Here is a 20,337-nt window from a genome sequence, read left to right on the forward strand (position 1 = left end):
CAGAAGAAAAGCTCTGATTTTTTCCCCTTTGTTTTCTGGTTACTCTGCATAATGTCACATAAGAATTTGGTGTGTAAAAATAACAGAAGAACACCCATAATGGTTTTCTGGAAATAGAAAATTAATGGGTTCTAAAGAACTGAAATTATGGGAGGTGACAGAATCGTAAATTAAGAAGGAAGAAAAAGGAATTAGGGTTTCAGGAAAGGAGGTGAAGCAAGATCATATTGGGCAATGTTGAAAAAGTGGTGACAGACAAATTACACACATGAAATATGTGAGATAGTGGGAAGGTCAGGGTCAGAGGACAGATTTGGAGTTTTTTTGGTGCTGCAGCACTTATACCAGACATGTAGGTTATCTTCATTTTAGTCCTTACAAAGTATAAGATTGTTTTTGTTGTATTATATGAGATCATGAGGTTTCATTGAATCATGACAGTTGGTCTTCCACATCACTTTAGATACAGCAAAAAATGTTTGCATACCTGCTCAAGGCACCAATCTATTTCATGTCCTGTTTAATTAGTTTTTTTACACACTGAGATACTGCAGAACTTCAAAAAAGTGAATGTACCCATGCCTAAAATGTCTTAATACGAGTTTTGTAAATTTTTTATTATACCTCTTTATTCTTGTGGCAATTTGAAAATCTTAGTACTTTTTCACCATGATACTTTATTTTAAGAAGACATCAGCGTATTTATTCAACAATCTTTGTGTTTGGTTTGTGTTTTAACTCTGAATTTTTTTTTTTTTATTTGAGAGCTGTAACACATTTTTAAACTCCTGACAATTTGTAGATCTTGTAGCCAGAACTTTACACTAAACAGATTCTGTTTCTAAAACACAAAGAACACACCTGCAATGAAAGCAAAGCCTTTTAAATTTTTTTTTATTATTTCTCAGGGTGTGGGTTGTGTCATGGAGAGAAGGGGGAAGAGTTTCTAGAAGAGATTAAGCATCTGTGATGTTCACATGCATCTCATATAAAGCCTGTGATGTAATTCAGATTGGCTGCAGATCCACGTTTTGTCTTTGTGTCTTGCAGACAGATTTTCCCATTGTTCATTTTCTATCCATTTTCTCTTGGTTGCCATACTTGCTTACATGCTCTGGCAAGGGATGGAGGAAGGTGGTTTGCTTTCCAGAGAAAGCTTTCTCTAGCAGCTTTTAATTGAATTCTTTCCTCATGTCTGGTTTTTGTATGCTTCTTTTCTTATTTTGATATTTTCTGACTTTAAAGGTGATTTTTTTTAGTGCCAGGGTAGATTCTTGATTCCATACAGTAGCTCATGGGTGACTATCTGAGCAACTTAAGCAACGATGCAAACATATTGAGATTTATAAAAAGGAATAAGGAATAAATATATTAAGACATGCATACAGACTGTAGTTGGAAGAATCATTGTTTTTAAATTTAATTTTTAAATATGCATTTGCAATGTAAAACAAAATAGAAGCATTTTGATCGGCAGTGAATATTTCCATGCAACACGGAATTTGTGAAATGTTTTAGTATGTGAATCTTTGGAATGTGGTTGGGTAGTATCAACCCATGGATAATCTTTTTTTTTCCCCTGGGGATTATTGAATCATCGTCCATCTACCTCTTCTAGATTTCTTGTATTGTAAATGTCTGTTGGGATATGGAAAAGAGCTATTCATATAAAGAAAGTGATTTCTCTGAGTTATGCAGATGCAGTGAGGCATTTTATTTCAAATAATCCTCATGAGGTAATGTATCTGGATTCAGCTGGTGACCAGTGTTATACCACAAGAATTTAGGAGTAGTTATATGCCACCTAATTCACCATCCTTTCACCTATACACATCATTCTGTATATAGTCCAGTGCTTTGCTCTGATTCATATATTATAAATCCACCAGAATTTTGTGTTCTGTGGCTATTCTTCCCATTTATGGAAAGAGGAGAGTAATCACAATTCCATGACATTTACTGATGAACCTTAAATTCGCTTAAATTCAGAAGCCCTGTCTTAGTATTGTGTTTCTGCTGTTTCCTCTGGGATAAGCTTTTATAATCTCGGAGCCCTTTCATTGTGTGGAATTTTGTATAATGTTTTCCCCAGACTTCTCTTAAGTTAGTCTTCTTGGCTTAGCTTTGCTACTACCTGAGAATTCCATGTGAACTGCCAGGGAGAAAAACAGGAGGTGGGGATGGTGGGTAGCAACAAATTTACAAGAAGAGGAGCAAGGTTAAAAGTACACTTTTCTGTTTTTCTCTCCCAAGATGCTGGTTTTTCTTTATCAGACTTCTAAAAAATTCCTGATTCATTCTGGCCAATGATAAGTCATGGGAATCATGCTGTTGGAAGGATTGAATGTATGCTTTTATGAACACTTTTTTTCCTGTGCATTTTTGCTGTCCTGCCAGACTTGCCTCACATGGGATACATGCCTTTGAACTTAAGTGAGGTCCATGGTGAATTTATAGGCCAAATCGTCTTTAAGATTTTCCTTTTAACTTCTGCAACAACAGGCCATTCATTCTTAAGACAGAGTGCATTAAGCTGCAAGAAACACAATTGAAGGTGTGAGTGTAAAAAGTCTGAACCTCAATTCTCTTCCAGAATTCACAGGTGTCTGATTTGTCATATCACGGTCATTCACACCTTTCAGATTTCCAGTGGAGCTATGAATTGAAGACAAAATTAATGACCTAATGTTTTTCCCCCCACTACAGATTGATCAACTGAAACAAGAACTCTCAAAGAAAGAATCAGAACTTCTTGCCTTACAAACTAAGCTTGAAACCCTTAGCAATCAGAATTCAGATTGCAAGCAACACATTGAAGTGCTTAAAGAGTCCCTTACTGCCAAAGAACAGAGAGCTGCCATACTTCAGACAGAGGTATTGTATTTCCTAATCATGAAATGCAATAGAAATATTGAGTTCATGGCCAGTATCAAGGTTTTGATATGTTTGATTCAAGTCTTTGTGGCAGGAAAGTTGTTAAAGAATAATGAATACTTTAAAACAATTTAAATGCCAATGTGTTTGGTGTATATATAATTTTGATAGTACACCAGCTCTCATTCTAGAACTTTTTAGAAGTGCTTATGATTGCCTTTTAAGAAAATGTTTGTGTCTAATTCTCATTGGCTTTGGTGGGGGGAGGTGAACCTTAATGACTTGATGGTTGTGATATCATGACCTGATTCCTTATCTGGTGACTGAGTTTCTCTTTTGATTGCTCTGGTGGATGCTCCCTTACTTCTGTATATTTCTGTTCTGAAGGATGAAGCTCTTGATGTGTTTTTAAGGGATCTGTTGAAAGATGCATATTATTAATCTCGGGTTATTTTTTTCAAGTGCAGTCAACATTTATCTTTAAAATATGAGTAATTTCATTCTTTAAACCAGACCAGTTATTAATTATTTATGTATCTAAAAAAAACCTCAGACCACAAAAATATGGATAAAAATGGAATACCCATTTGAGATGGTTGTCACATTTAAGGGAATATATAAATTCAGTGTTTAAAATGTCCATTAACTATTTTCCTGGTGTTTTAAAAAACTTCATAGGTTTGGAGCACACAGTACTGATTAGATTGATTGCTATTAAAACTTCATGATTTTATTTTTAATGTGTTTGCATCTTTCAAGAAACAAATACCTGTGGAATTTAGCCATACAGAGCAAATCGTTTCTATTCAGAGAAGTGTATTATTTAAGGTATACAGGAATCTTATAGAATGTCTGGCTAGCACAACTCTAGGAAAAAATAGCTTAAACTCATCCTTCTTGTGGAAACAGGAAATAAATATTTCTGAGATTCTGATTATCCCTTTTTTGCTGTATGTCTTGTGCTCTGCATGCTAAGAAGATACAGATGAAATTTGGCATTTCCAGCTTGTCTTTTATGGGCCAACCATCATATGTATATAATACAAAGTAATCATAATAGAACAAGGATAAAGACTCCAGCAATTTCAATGATCTCAACCTAGCATTTGAGTAGGAAAGATTGAGTATTTTAAATCCTGGGCTGTGCAAATCTGTTTTGCAAGGCATATATGACCTGTCATACTGCTGAGAATGGTGATTAATTCCATTGATTCTCTACTGATTAGACTTCCTAATCCCTTACCACACTGGTTTGTATTCAATGTGTTACAACCTGGCTGGCTGATGGGCAGTGGTACAAAGAACTCAGTTAGGGTGTTCTTAATGAGGGGCTGCTGGGATTCTGCAATCCTGGTGAAGAAACAATTGGTTTCTCACAGGTATCTAATGCCTCTGCTCAGTTTCTGCACAAGGCTGTTGAGCTTGAACCTTTTACATGATCAGGCCTAGACTGTGCTGTGGCAGCAATCCACTGCAGGTCCGGGTCTCTGGGAATTGGGTAAAGATTTTGGTTGCTAAGAGAAACTGTATCATCCATCTCCAGGCCTCAGGTCTTATCTAAAGGGAGGGCAGTGGCTTCCAGCAGCAGATGGGAAAGCAGCTGCAGGGAGATGCAGGGCAAATGGCAGCCCTCCAACAAGTGGAAGTCATAAGGGAAGAAATTTTGCAGTGTACAAGCTATTGTTGTTGGTCATTCCCAGATGAGGAAAGCTAATAACATTTTGGCCTGCATTAAACTACACACCTTCCTCCGTGTCTATTTGTAGAACTGTTTTTGTACACTCTTGTGTGCTAAAACACGTTCATAACTTGCCTTGAAGTGCTTCTTTCTGGAGGTGAAAATAACCACCAAAAGGCAGTTCTAATCCTGTGCTGAGTAAGGTGTTCAGAGTTGCAATGTCAGCTTCCTGCCTAAATAGGATTACTTTGTAATCACCTTGTTGTAATTAAATTAGCATAGTAAATCCTGTAATAAAAGAAACCCTCCACAGGCTCTCAGTTATTTCATAAGAAACCTTTTATTATTATTTAGCTTAATGGTGCTCTGCAGGTTATCTTCAGGTTTGCTGAAGCAGCTGCATATGATGCAGTGGGATCATTTACAGAATCATGTCATGGCTGAGGTTGGAGGGGAGCTCTGGAGCTCAAGCAGGGCCACCTAGAGCCAGCTGTCCAGGACCATATCCAGATGTATCTTGAATGTCTCAAGGCATGAGACTCTACGATCTCTTTGGGCCACATGGGTCAGTGTGAGTTTCCCAATGTTCAGAGGGAGCCCCCTGGGTTTCAGTTTGTGCCCTTTGCATCTTGTCCTCTCACTGGGCACCACTGAACAGTCTGGCTCCATCTTTACAGCCTTCCTTCAGATATTTATACACAGTGGTAAGATGCCCCATTCACTTTTCTAGGCTAAACAGCTCAGCCCTCTCAGGCTTTTGTCATATGAGAGATGTTCCAATGTTTTAATAAAGCCTTTAATTAATCCTTTAGTTTCTTTATGGCCTATCACTGTGTTGTCTTCAATATGCCCAGAGCTGGACATGATATCTCAGGTGTGGCCTGAGCATAGAGGAGAAGGATCATCTCTCTAAACCCCTACAGAGCCTAGGTTGCTGTTAGTGTGTCCCTGCAGGGCCACGCTGCTGGTGCTCACCATCTGCTGGTTCTGCTGGAGTGTCCCGATTCCACTTGACATAGCCAGCCCTCCACCTACACGCATTGTTCTTAAAATCCAGCTCTGGTAGGGCCTGAGGCTTGCAAGTAACATGTTGTAACAGTTTTATTGTAGGTCATGTATCCCTGGAAGTTCACTGGTTTCACTCTCTTTGTTGGCAAATTCTATTAGTGTTTGTTATGAGGTAAATGGATTTTTTGGGGGTATAATTTCATGTTTGGAATTTTAACGATGGCTTAGCAAAATTAGCTCAGAAAATATTAGTGCTTTAAAAGTGTAGTTTAAGTTTGAGCTCTATTTTGCACAATTGTTTTCAACAGTAAGAAATGAAGTAAGCACAGTTATGATGATCTTCATCCTAAACAATACTGACTACTATTGAGGCATGACTAGCAGATGTAGTTGGTTTACATGTGTTATACCAGATCAACAGAAATAAGAGGGCACTTGAATTTTTTTGATGAGCTTTTGATCAGGTTTCAGGTGCAATAGCACTTTGTGACATAATGTGAAAGAAGTTAAAACCATTGGTAAACAAGCCTAGAATCTAAACACAACGTTCTCTTTGAGTGGTGTTTCTGTTGTCCCACTGATGTCACGGTTTTGTTTTGATTTCAATATGTTTAGTTGACTTTAATAGCTATCACTTGAAGGTTTTTTTGACAGCTGAAACAAAAAGAAATAAACCCTGTACAGCAGTAACTATCACGGTGGCCAGAGTTGGGAGGTCTGAAAATGGTTTGCTGCCAGTAGGAAAAATGTTTGGAAGCAGTCCTTAGAAGGTTCACCACCTCTGCTACGTGCATTTCATTTTGTTCCATTTTTAAGGTCATATATGATAATAGTGCCAAACTATGCAAAATTTTCCTACTCTGATGTATATACCCTTTGTTTTGATTATCTCTTTATTGATGATGTGAAAACCCTGAGGTCAGCTGAAAATGAGCCAATGTAAGGCTAGTCCAGCTACAGAAAACTGAAAATGTCACCATGCTCCACAGAAAATTGTTAAAAGGAAGAATATGACACTTGATGAGGTTTTCCCTGCTGTGTGAAAAAGCTGTTAAAATATGTTAATTTTAAAATGAAGAGTTACTGCAGAAGGAAAGAAGTTAAAGAGTGAATGATCCTTTTCAAATATTTTAAAAAGATGAAACATGGCCATTTGTATACTTTAAAAAGTGATAGACAGTACAATTTGATTCTTTTTTGTGCATATTTGCAGTGACTGGCGCTTAACTACTGCACTTAACATCAGGAAAAAAACTTATTACAAATTGATGGAAATAAATTCAGCTCAGCTGGGTAGCTCAGTGGAGAAAAACATTCGTTTCATAAGCATTTCTGACACAAACATACTTTAGCACTTAGTGTATCATTGCTTTAGATAACACACCTGCAAACTGGCAGGTGTGCTTTTTGAAGGTTAATGAACTGTGAAATAAGTAAATGTCTACAAAGAAGTTTTGTGAATTGTGAGTATAGTCCTGTCAATGGAGGAAATGGATTAGAAAAATAGGTAAAGCCCATACTGTAACTGAATAACTGATGTGTTCAGCATACACATATTAATATAGAAAATCCAAGAAAAATGAAGAGGAAGGGTGATTATAGTAGTTATTTATTGCAATCTGCTTTTTTGTTTAAACAAATCTGTTTATAAAGAAGGGTTGTGAAATGATTGACTTCTTGGCAGTTCTTAGTTTGCATAAAGAGCAAATAAAAGCAGACAGCACAAAATGCTTGGAACAAGACTAAAAAAGCTTTATTTTTCTTTCTATTACAATGTTGATATTTGATATTTCTTGAAATGTAAATCTGCTTTTAATTTTACAACAATAATGGTATAACTACGGTTATTTCACTCTCACATTTTTGTTTTTCTCAGTTAGAGTTTTACTTTGAAATTGTGTTTTTCTATTGTTTTGTGATTTTTCTTGTTTCAAATCAGGCTGGGCCAGATCTTTCAGTGTGGTCTCTTTGCTGTGCTTGCCAGGGCATTGTTCTGGTGGATGTGCTGTGCGTGCGAAGGGAGGATCACCCGTGGCACAGAGCACTGTTCTGGACACCAGGCTGCCATTTGCTCTCTGTTGCTCTGCAGCTGTCCACTGCTGTCTTGACAAAGGGTTCCACATTTCAAGTGCAGCTTTGGCTCAGGTGGAATGTGCCAGACATTTCAGTTTCTGTGCAGCATTCACATTTTATACACCCTGTGACTGCTCAGAGCAGGAGAGAGGAGTGTAGTGGCAGAGCAGTAAATTCAGAGTTAAGCTGAAAGAACACATAGGTTAGCAAAGTGCTGTGTCTAAACAGAAGTAGACTGTGAAGCAATCTGGGAGGCTTTTCATTTGTTGTTTTTTAGTTTGGTGTCTATCTGCTTACTGGATTCTGATTTCAAGACTGTTCAGAGGCACATCGAATGGCCTGGTCTGATTTCAGGGATCTCTGGGCTTTGAGCAGGAGGTTGCACTTGTGACCTCCTGAGATCCATTCCAGTGACTTCATGGTACTACAAATGAAGCTCTCTCAACACACAACCCCATTCCCTTGACTGAATCCATTCTTCATTATTGCTTTGAATATTCTTTTTTATGGGGACACCATTATTTTCATTTCAAAGAAACCAAACCAGAATTTCCTGTGAGCAAGGTGACAAAGAGTAAAGAGTTCCATTTGCAGGACCTGTAGAAAGTAGTGCCCAGATGCAAGAAAAAGTTAAAAAGAAAATGGGAAAGTAGAAAGAATGGGATGTATATTCGGTGCGTAAAGACTTCATGCAAGTTATTTGAGACAAATAGTTTGATGCATATTAGATTTATCTTGCTGTAAAAACATTTCTTATTTTCATCTGTTTTATTGAATTGAAGAGAAAATTGAAGTGTAGTTCCCTCCTGCCCACCACACAGTTCTTAGTTTTATAGAAAATTACCTTGTTGCCATTGAAACCAGTATTCAGACAGCTTTAACGGGCTTTTATAACCAAGCAAAATTTTCTCTGATAAGTTACTTGTGCATGGAAATGATTAGAAAAATGTTAGTACTCTTAGCTGCTAATTTAAATGCTTTGCTCTAACTGGAGATGTTTGAAGAGGAACTTCAGCAGGATTTCTTCAGAAATGATTCTTTGTATACCCTAACTACTGCTTAAATTTTGATTCATTTAAAGGGACCTAGATGTGATCCTGGTTTAGTGGCACCATATACAAGAAATACAGAGAAAAATACACTTCAGAACAGCATTGAAATTTCACCAGATAGATGGAAACGCAAGGGGAACACAAAAATGTTGTAATTAGCAGAATAACCAGTAGAGGTAACAATAACCAGACTGAAACAGTTAATGATTTATATATATTGCTATAGTGATGAAGTGCATAGATAAGTTATTGAAATAGTTTTGCAAATTTTTGGGTTTTCTGCTTAAGAGACAACTGGGGAGAAAAGGCTAGAGCCACTTAGACTCCTTAAATTTGTGATTTCCTTTTTCAGGATGTCCTCTTCCTAATACAGGTAACAGTCCTTGACTCACAATTATTCTTAACGCAAACACTCAAAGTGTAGAAGGTGCAAAGATAGATTCTCAGCCTTCCTCTGTCTCTGCTGAGGGAAAAAAAAAATGCTTGCAACAGAAACAGAGTTTAAAATAGGAGTATGGTCCATTTGGAATGAAAAAGCTTCTGCAGCTGTGGTCATCCAGAAATCTTTAGAGTTGCTTATACTGACAGTAGACCTCATATGGCTTTTTGATTATTTTCTTGCTAAGAATCTGAATAATATTTTCCTTTTGGCCTGTGTGATCTGGGTTGTTTGTTTTCTTCCTTTCCCCCTTGTTTAACTTTTAGAAGGAAAGAATTTTCTAGTTCTTGATATCACAGTGGACAATGAAAGTATAAGCATCTAGCTTCTGAGAGATTAGTGGTTTCAGAGGTAACCTGTAATATTTAGAGAAGTGTTCAAATAAGATCAATTCAGGCAAACAGAACTTAAACACTTCATGTCCCAAGTGATAATACGATATAATTACATAATATTTTACATTTCTCTAGTACTTTCCACACTTAAAATCAACTAATGCAATCTGTGAAAATTTTTGAAAGATTTGTCATTGTTGGAGATAAAAAGTATTTACAAATTATTCCCTGCAAAAGAAACAGCAGCTGCATTTTCTCCTGAATAGTTTATTTCAGTCATTACTTGGTATGTTTTCAACTAGCTGATGTGATAAACTTAATGGAATTCCAGTTTTGTGACTTCCATTTTGGTTTTCTGTTAAGGTCTAAGCTGCTTTTTGATTTCATGAGTCGGATGAAATAGAAACCCAGACAGAAATGCACTAGTTCATTTAGACAAGCAAAGGAGAGTAGGTTTGGTACTTCTTAGCTCTACCATGGTAAGTCATGGCAGTTAAGGCTTTAGTAAATGAAAGTCCTTGAGTAAGTGCCAGTCCTTGAGGCGGGCACAGATGTGGGAACAATCATCTCGGTTTCAAGTTGTTGCAAGGAGGAATTGCAGTTGTGCACACAGAGCCATGAAAGCAGTGGCCTGACGCTTAAAGAGGAGCTGGGCTAAACAACTCCTGTATGTGATACCACCTAGTTAAAAAGGATGTTAATGTCCTTGGAGCAAAACTTGTTAAAGGTGTGTAGTTATTGAGATGGCTCTGAATTGAATTCAATTAAAACACAAAGTGCTCTCAAATGCAGGATGCTAATTAACATAGATTGGACTTGACTAAGAAAAGGTGCTTGCAACCAATATATGAAATTATCTGCCTCCTTTAGAAAGTGTTCTTTTTATATCTTAAATCATGGAAGTAGTTAATGGTGTTAGTAAACTTTTCAGTTAGATAACTGTGCCACAGTTCTCTATTTGTTTGATTCTTTTTTGTGATTTTTAAAAATATGGCATTATAACTTGGCTCTTCAAAAAAATACTTCATTTTTGCCTTTTGTACAGGAACACATGCTTTCTCCTTGCTGACATTAAATTATTTATATGCAGTAAAATTCATAACACAGTAATGTCTTTAAAAGAAATAGTAGCATTAAGTGACATTAAATAACTAGAATTTGTTTAATTGCCTTTATTTATTATCTTTTCTGTGAGATATAAGGAAGAAAAGCTTTGAGTTGCTTCCTCTGTGCTTCTCCCTTGAATGTGCTCTCTGTCACACAGAGATTAAGTTACTCCTGTGATTTTCAATATTAATTTCTGTATTTTTGAGAAGGAATTGTGTGATGTAAAAAGTGATGACAGTACCAAAGTTTGGTGATGTCATTACAGACATGATATATGGGGGTTTTCTTGCTCTTTATGATCATGCTTTTCCTACCTGTGCTCATCCTAGCAGCTGTAGTTGGTTAAAGGCTGCAAATGCATCCTGATGAATTTGCCCTGTAAACTCTTTGCCACAGATCTGTCTCTGTTTTTGAATTTCTTGTTCCTAATAAGTGGGAATGTTTCTAGTTTTACAGAAGAAACTGTGTAAGCTACAAAAAAATGAAAGTTTACAAAAGTGGAAAAAATTGGTTTAAAAATTCAAACAAATATTTCTGATACATTTGAAGAGTACGTTACAAAAGAAGGAAACAAAGAGGGCATTTTTGTCAAGAATTAAGAATAAAAGAAGAAAAAGAGGTATTCTACAAAATCAGTGGGAAATGAGTGAAAAAAGAGCATGAAATTGTGGAGGGGGTTTGTAGAAGATGCTGTTATGTAAGGGCACTGGGACAGGAACATCTGTGCTCATACACAGAGCATCTTAAACTTTGAATCAGTGGTGTTTTGCTACAATTTGTGTTAGAAATGTGTCTAAGTATTGTAAAACTAAGACCTAACAAGATAAAATCTGGGGTTTACAGATCAAGTATTTAGAGTTTTGAAAATGTTGGTACTTGTGTCAAGTTGGCTTGAGAAGTAGATCAGAAGAGGGAATAAAATAGATAAGGATGCTTTGATTTGTGTTACTGTAGTGTTCATCTGGCTGCCTGTTTTAACATAAGAGGTCAGACTGTATTTGTAGAGGCAAATCTTAATTCTGACATTTTTAAATGTGAGGTGTTGGTCCCTCCTCCCCACCACTGAGTAATTATTTTCTTTTAAAAAAGGTTGATTTTGTAGACATTCATAAAGGGCTTGTGGACCACTATTACCTTTGCTCAATACCCTTTTTCTTCTGTCTTTCAGTGGAAGTAAGTTTGATGCAAGCAAGGTGCATGTCAGGTGCTGTTAGCAGGGCTGGCTGGAAATAGGCTGGAACAATTCTGCAAGTACTGCTTTTATGAGGACTCATTTCATTCTTGTGTCCTTTTACTTTTGTTTTTCAAATTCTTCCTCAGGTCAAACAAGCATAGCAGCTGTTTCTTATCTATAAAGACTGCTTTCTTCCAGCTGTCCTGTGCTGTAAGATCAGTACAGAATGGGAAAGACTGAGGGGTGTGTAAATAAAAACAGTTCAGGCTCACATTCACTGCGTGCTTGTTTTCCCCTTTCAACTGTTTAAACTGTTGAAGTTCCAAGAAAATACTTAAAATACTTTCCATTAGTTAATTACTTTTATGCCATATCACTTACTTGTTGTTCTGAACATTGTTGAAGCAACACTAATTTGGATTCTGGAAAAGATTATAGTATTTATAAATACTGTAGAGTTTTCCTATAATCCCTAATTGAAATTAAAATCTGTATCTATTATATCTGCCTATTTCTATAGATTCCTAATCTTTTGCATAAATAATATTTTTCTGTTTTCCAAATATAGGAACTGTTTGTGGTTGAAATTAAAGCATTTTTGTAGCAAGATCAGAGAAACTGACTTTCTATTCTAAAATATTTAGTGTTTTTCAGTAGAAAATTTGGAGGAACATTGTGATTGAAATACTCTGCATGGAGGACACAAATTTTACCTTAACACTTAGGAGAAATAATAAAATAAGAGAATTGTCAGTAGCAATTACTACCAGTAGCAATAGGAATTGCTAAGATTTTTTTGCTTTGCTTTCTACAAGAAGTGTTCATGATGCCTGTGTGCCATATCCAGTGTAAGAGAAGTAATTCTTTGGTCAGGGGCTTGCATGGAAGATGGATTACTGCTGGAAAGATTCATAGTGGAGGCTCATCTTTCACCTTTAAATTTAGATAAATAGCAAAATTATGTAAAAATATGCAGAGTCCTTACTGGGCACGGCAGGAAACCATAGAGGAAAGTGTGCTCAGGTATATTTGAGCTCCAGATTGCACTTCACTTATCCTTTACATGTTTTGGAACTCTAAAACATAACATAGTGCACAGTTGTTAATGGGCTCCCTGCTGCATGGAATTTCAAACAGAACATGTATTTTTGCATCATGGTTCCACATTCTTTTCTGTCTTTGAATATCTATAGCTAAATTTCTCTGCTTTATGTCAGGCGTGGTAAGGTTCCTGAGATGAGAATGTGTGAGAATAGAAGATGGAAATCTTAATTCTCCTTAATACCTAGTCAGTTCCACATTATTTGAGTTACAATAAATTAATCTTTACTATTTACTATTGATTTGGTGTTTTTAGTCAAGTTTAAATTTAATATCACTCTTTCAGCCAAAAGAATTCCATTTTCTTGCTTATTAGGCACAGGTAATTACTAAGATATTTAGTTGTGGAGCTGTTTAATCTTTTTACATATGTGATATAAGAGAAAATTGGTTTCCTCTTACTAAATAATATGTTTGTTTTTGTTTTAGGCCAGTTTTATCTTCCCTTGACTCAGGTGCTGGTTGACCTTTCAATAGCAGCATTGGTTTGGTTCCTTGTTTATTTTGAAATGTTGCCAGAAGTTGGGGGAAAGGGGAGGAGGGGAAGACACGTTCCCTTTATTTTATCCCATTTTAGGATTTTATGCATGATTTCATAACATTGTGGCAAATACAATAGTACATATTTAATACAGCTTGGAGCTTTATGTTTGCAACAGACTGGAAACAATTGACAGTACTTTTCTTAAGCATAACCAAAAACATAATGAAGTTTATCCAGCCAAGTGTCAGGCCACAAATAAAGACAGGCACATGTGTGGTCAACCTGCCCTCCATTCCTAGGAAAACTGCCATTGGACCAAATGAACTCATTTTAAATCAGGCAGGAAATCCTCGCCAGGCTTGACCCAGACTCGTGCGCATTGATGGCTCATGGCTGTGCCCAGCTGAGTTGGCTTCTGAGCCAAACACAAGTCCAGGCCTCTCTGCGCTGAGGTGCCAGTGGCCTCTGTTAGCTTTTTCTCTTCCAGGGTGATTCTGTGTTCCAGCAGTCTGGAAGCAGGCTTCACTCTACTCTGTGTCATCTTCACAAGTTTGAAACCTGCTGTCACATACCTAGTGAGAGGATAAGCTTAAATGATGTATGTTTTTCCTGGACAAAGAACGCTTTCAGGAATTGTTCAAAATAGAGAATGTTTTGCTACCATTCATGGTTATAAATGATCAATTTTGTATAATCAAAATCAGCTTTTGTACTTCTCTAATTATGAAGCTAAATGAAAATGAGTGACAGTGGGGGGTGGGAGCAGGCACAAGTGTCTGGGAGAAACAGGGAGACCCTCCCTGAGAATCAGGTTTAGGGTTAAGAAAGACAAAGCCCATCTGGACATGAATGTAACAAGAGATAGAAAGGACAAGAAAGGTTTCTACAGGCACAGCAATAACAGAAGACTAAGGAAAATATGGGGTCATTGATGAATGGGAGGGGAGATCTGATCCTAAAGGAGATGGAGACAGTCCAGTTACTGAGTGCTTTGTTCACCTTGGCTACTACTGGAAAGACCAACCTTCAGCAATCAATCCCAGGTCTCTGAAACCACTACAGAAATCCAGTGCCAGGTAAATTTATCCTTGATGGAGGAGGATCAGCTCAGGGGATATTTAAAGAAACCAGGCACATACAAGTCCCTTGGCCTTGCTGGAAATGCACCTGCAAGGGCTGATGGCATTGTGTCAGCTACCCTTGGAAAGTGGTGGGGATTGGGAGAGGTTTCTGAGAACTGGGAGAAAGCCAATGTCTTACAAAAGGCAAGAAGGAGGATCCAGGGAACTACAGGGATTACACTGATCCCTGGAAAGGTCATAATGAAGAAAGAATAATCATGGAAGCCATTTCCAGATACATGACGGACAAGAAGGTGATTTGTAGTAACTGGCATGGATTTATGAATTTCTGGGTAAATTCTCCCCAAGAAAAGCTGTATTTTTGATAGGTTGCTGATAGTTTGATTTGAAATCTGTTTCCCTCTTTTTATGTTCATTAGATAATTCTTAAGCATTTTTTATTATAGTATTCATCTTTTGCAGTTACTGGCAAACTCTCTTTTTCAATAATCCTTTCTGTAGTTGTTCTAATGGTTTTTAGGCAAGTAGAAGCCTTGAGAGAATATCTTTGTTCAACTTCATTGTGTAAAGGATGGTAAAAGCTCAGGTACACAACAAATTCTTACCACTTACCTTACGAACATAATCACAGGATAGCTGGAATTCTGGGACCTTCTAACTCTCTCTTCTGTGTGCAGTTCATACTCAATCCACCTAGTTGCTGTGTGTCTAAGGGGAAATCCTCAGAGATGACTGGCCTCTGGGTGCTTCACAGGGTGATGTCAGGCCTGGTTAGAAGTGTCTAGCCCAAGCTTCTGATCTAAGTAGGTTTTAGTTACTGCAGGTTGCTCAGGATGGCATCCAGTCAAGTTTTGGATACCTCAGGGATGAGTTTTCCATAACCTATTTAGACATACCTGCTTCAATAGTTGACCAAGCTTGTGGTAAAAAGAAAAAAAAAAAAAACAAAAAAACAAAACAAAACAAAAAAACCCCAAAAAAGATGTTTTCCCTATGTCAAGGCAGAATTTCATGTTCCACTCGTCTAATCCCTGCCTAATGCTCCCTTGAAAAGAGTCTGGCCCTGCCTTCTCATGCCTTTCCACTCAGTAATAATTGAAGACAGCCCTGAGATCTTGCTGTGGCATTTTTGTCATGGTGCACAGACCTGGTGCTCAGTCTCTGCAGGTACATTCTGTGTGTCAGTTCCCAGCCATCCAGGTGGGACCTGCAGCTGGAGATACACCAAGTCTAAGCTGAGCTCTGAGTGTGTTCCAGAGACTGGCTCCCCAAGGCGTGTGCTGCCTGTTCCAGTCAGCTGGCTTTGTTTCCTGCTGGCTTAGCTATTGCTGAGAAGCATTTTGTGTTCTGATGAATAACCAAAAGAAGCATTTCTAGAACATGACTTTGGAGTGGCAATGTGTTATTAATTCCAATAGTTCTTATTAGTCATACATAAGTCCAAGAACTATTATCCACTTACTGCTCTAAGATAAACAGTTTGATGAAAAGCTTATCTTAATATTTAATGTGGTATTTAACAATTCAGTGAAATAAAAAAACCCACAAAATAGTAGTCTGTTAATAAAAAAAGAACCTTTCCTATCAAACAAAATCCCTATGACAACTGTAGGCCAGATATAATTGGGAAATTATCTTATGTTTCTCCACAAAGATAGATGCAGTTTTTATGATTTGAAGATGAGGGTGTGTTTTTCAAGCCCCATCTTGGTCAGTTGCAGGATTACTGGTATATGGATTTTCTTGATGTTGTTGTATTTTCCTTGTTGGCTTCTGTTGGGACAGTGAACAAATGGTTTTGGTGAGCAGCTTCTCAAAAAGAGCACGCAAAGAAGCTGTGGCAGCAGTTTATGTCAATCTGATAGCATCTGCTGTCACCTGGTGTCACCTCTTCCTGGAGCAGAAAGAGATCCAGGGCAGGCTGATGTGATTCTCTGCTTCCATCTCCAGTTGCTGCCATGAACCCCATAATCATCTCAAAGGGAACAGGAATAAGGACATGGCATAGTTTGGAGTTCAGGGCCCCTCTTTATTTCATTATTTTTGAGCTGGCTGAAAAGTGTCTGCAATCACATGCACATAGGGGTTGGCCAAATGGGTAAAAATCAAACCCAGATTTCAGATCTGTAAAGTTGGATTTTGCCCATCTAGGAAAGAGTTGTTGCATGATTGTTGTAGTTTCATAGGTTTAAAATGTAGTGGCAATAGTGCAAAATTTAAAAATATAAACTATCATCATTTAAAATGTCAAATGCAGCAGCTGAGAGAGAACTCAGGATGGCAGCTGTGATGTGCCATATTGATAAATCAAAAAAATAAATTCAAAACATATGATCTCAGTAATGTGATCCAGATTATGTATTAGAGGGTAACAGTTGTGCATTTGCAGTGCTAGAAGTTTACTTTGCCTTTGACCCGGTGTGCACTAAAGGTACAGTGGTGCTGCAATGGGATGAGTCATATTTGTGTTTAAGTTGTACTAACAATCTAAGTTTCTATTCAAATGAAACACAGAAGTTCAATTTGCAGTGTAAAATTATAGATATGCTTATTCTATAAGAATTGTATTTTCTTTTCTTTGTTGCATAAGATGCAGAGGGGACTCTAAGGTATCAAACTTTGAGTGTGGGGGAGGTACTTTCTAGGGTAAAGTCTTAGAGTGAGTGTGAGAGCATTTCTACCCAAGTGATGAGAACCTCCTGGACATGATTGACTTAAATTAGCTTGATTGGTTTTTATCAATTGCAGCTGCACTACTTAGCATAAAAATGCAAAACATCCAAAAATCATTTGCCTTGCAGTGTAGTAGAAAGATGGTTTTAGTTAGTCTTTAAGATGTTTCAAGTGTTTATTCTACACAGATTCTCTGAGAATGGATCCAGAATATATCCAGTTACAGAGAATTAGTAAATACATTGTAAATATTGAGGAAATTAATTAAGGAAAATATGCTGCTTTATGAATTGCGTATTTGTGATTTTTTTTTTTCTTTTCCTTTAATTGTGTTAGTAATTTAAACACTTAAAAGGCACTTGTTGTAGTGTCGTAATAAGGCACCTGCCATTAAAAGTTAAAAGAGAAAGACTGGAAATTTTGTGTGATGTACAATTATCTGACTTGCTCTCTCAACCAGTGTCATGCTTGAGAGAAATCCTGAATAAATTTCTTTCTAAATAAGGCAGGAAACTTGTAGACCAGCACTGAGGGTTGAAAACTTGACCAGGGTAAGGCTCCTGCTGTTATTTAAAGGCTGTGTTCTGTACAGTGAGGTATGATACATGATATACATTTTCCTTTTTGTAGAACTCTACTTGCAAACTCATGATCCTGCCTTTGTTTCAAAGTTTCCTCTTTTATAGTGGCTTAATAATTTTTATAGCGGCCTAATAATTTTTATAACATGTGATCTCTATGCTAATTAAGTGCATCTTCATGCTCCTTGGATGCTTAATGTTTAACTCACAGGAGAAATATGAATCTATAAAACTTGCATAATTTACTATTGTTAATTGTAACCAGCAGTTGTGCTGAAAAAGAGCCCTTACTCATATGTGAAATAATAGATTATGTTAAAGAGTGGGATTACCTGAAGTCTTATCTTTTGCACACTTTTAAATGTTTTTGGTACAAGAGGCCTGTTAAGGTCAAAGCATTTTATTATTCCTGGACTCATTTAGTCTTACATGTTCCTAGGATAATGATGCCAAGTTTGATCTTTAGACAGGTACTTGGAATTAAGATGTAGAGAATGGAAAACTGTCCAGTTAAGAGCATACTTAATGGTATAATTCCACTGGCTGAAGAAATTAAATATTTATACATATGTGTATATAAAATTTATAAATTTGTAAAGAAATCACAAGAAAGTGTGGAGACTGCTTTATTTTATCCCTGTGCTATCAATTTCATACTTGTTTGACATTCGAAATTGCATCTATAATTATAATTCACTATAGAATTTTTTTAGTACTCTGTTAGGTCTTGCAGTCCAGTACAGAGATGAATGAGGGCAGAAGATTATATTTCTTCTTGCATAAATAATACAAAAGTTTAGAAAGTTTCAGTTACAGAGGCACTTAGCATCTGCACAGGTTTACAGCCAGCCTGGTGAGATATTACTGGGAGTATAACACATGCAGGAACAATAAAGGCTGACTTTGCTGTCCTGAATTTAATTTTCAGGAATGATAAGCATAAACTCCTCTGTTTTTTGTAGAGGTAGAAATCAAAGAGGCTAATACACTATGTATTAAAAAAAAAAAAAATTTTTTTTGTAATGCAACATTAAGTAGATGTAAATTTAATAAATTCATTAGATTTTACATAGTTGTTGTTATTTGCCAGCCAACTGCTCTTCCCTTTCTTTAGTAAGGAAAAGATCCTTACTAAAGGGGTAGTTGGAAACTAAATTCTTTCAGACAGCTTGGCAGCTGCAGAGAGAAGTATTAGGACTTCTTTCTCATTTCTTTTTTAACTTATTGGTTTGAAACGTGAGGTTTTTCTGGGGGATTGGTTTTGGTTTTGTTTATTTGCTTTGCTTCCACTTGGGAGATGGTATTGTGATACTCTTATATGTTGATAAATAAAATTAACTTTACATAGTGCAGTGCAGGATCTTATGTAGCTGATCTATGCTAAAGTTTGCATTAAGATTCCTTTTGTGTCCTGGCATTGTCCTGTTTCTTAAAATGTATCTTTGTTTTCTCAGTCTTTTGAGGAGATTGAAAAAAGGAGCAGAATTTCACCCATGTGCAGAATTATCCATGTCTGGGAAAAAGATTACTTTCAGAATGCTTTCCAGGAAAAGAAAAAACAGATGAGGAGTAGTACTTTATTTATTTATTTACTTTTAGAATTTTCTTAAAGGGCAGATTTAAAAGGCTCCATGTTAATGTCAACTGTCAGAGATTTAGAAATGAATTTTCATACTCAGATTTCATTCCTATGACTAGTAAATCTGATTTCATGTAGCCTCTCCTTCTGTGTTAAATTATTTATACCCCAATTTTTTTAGCAGTAATATTTGTTTATACATGAATATACATGAATATATATACATATACATATATGTACTATTTATATATAGACTGAAAAGAATAAACTCAAAATGTATCTACTGTATGCGCAAAAAAGAATGTTATGAATGATTAAATAGTAATTTTTTAAATGAATTTTTCTTCCATATTTTCTGTAACATGTTAGGAAAATAATTTCCACCATTTTTTGTATCTTTATCCTGGAGGATAACCTTTGTTGAAAGGGTTGAAATCCTAGAAGATTCAATTCTAGAAGTACTTCAAAAAGATACTTTCAAGTCCAGAAACTTTCAAGAGAAGTCTTTTGAACATAATCAGTTGAAAAAGCAGGAATTCTGGTGATATTTTTGGAACAAAATTCAAAGTTTGCAACTTCATTGGTAACATAGGATTTAGAACTGAATTTTACCACTCCCATTCCAAGACAGGATAGCAAGATTGAATAAATAGTAAAAATGCATTTATGTCTAAAGTAAAAACATATTCTGATTATTCCCCTTTGGATTTGCTATAAAAGGTTATTTCTCTGGTGTAAATAAATACATTTTCAGTTTTAGAAAACCATTGTACATCCATTTTGGTTATGAATTTGGCTAAATTAGGCTAAAGCAGTATCTTTTTTTGATAAGACTACTAATCTTTAAACAGCAAATATACATAATGTCCAATTTAGCTGAATGTTAGGAGGGCTTTCCATGCTGTACCATATTCAGGTGTTTAAAGTGGGACATGCATCAGTCCAAGAGTGGTAGAAGTGGTGAAATATTGGCCAACAGAGGGACAGTGGAGATAGCAGGGAGAGGAAAGACCAGGTGGGTAAAACTATTGGTGAAACATCTCAAGACCTGATACTGCAGTGACATTTATTTCATATTGACACTGCTCAGCTTGCCA

The 20,337-nt window shown here is 36.5% G+C and overlaps 1 protein-coding gene across 17 annotated transcripts in view; it reads left to right on the forward strand.

Moving 5' to 3' along the window:
- ERC2 (ELKS/RAB6-interacting/CAST family member 2) overlaps positions 1-20,337 on the forward strand; it is a 404,176-nt gene that overhangs the window by 88,718 nt on the left and 295,121 nt on the right. For 16 of the 17 annotated variants that reach the window (XR_003962561.4, XR_003962563.4, XR_003962564.4 and 13 more), the window contains one exon: positions 2,707-2,874. The exons of the other annotated variant lie outside the window; for it this stretch is intronic. Coding sequence is in view for 1 of the 16 variants with exons in the window: in XM_030283350.4 (XP_030139210.1) it covers positions 2,707-2,874 (168 nt within the window). In the remaining 15 variants the exon portion in view is untranslated. The remainder of the gene's footprint in view (positions 1-2,706; positions 2,875-20,337) is intronic. 17 annotated transcript variants of the gene reach the window in all.

The sequence above is a fragment of the Taeniopygia guttata genome, chromosome 12 (assembly GCF_048771995.1).
Source record: "Taeniopygia guttata chromosome 12, bTaeGut7.mat, whole genome shotgun sequence".
Taxonomy (NCBI): domain Eukaryota; kingdom Metazoa; phylum Chordata; class Aves; order Passeriformes; family Estrildidae; genus Taeniopygia; species Taeniopygia guttata.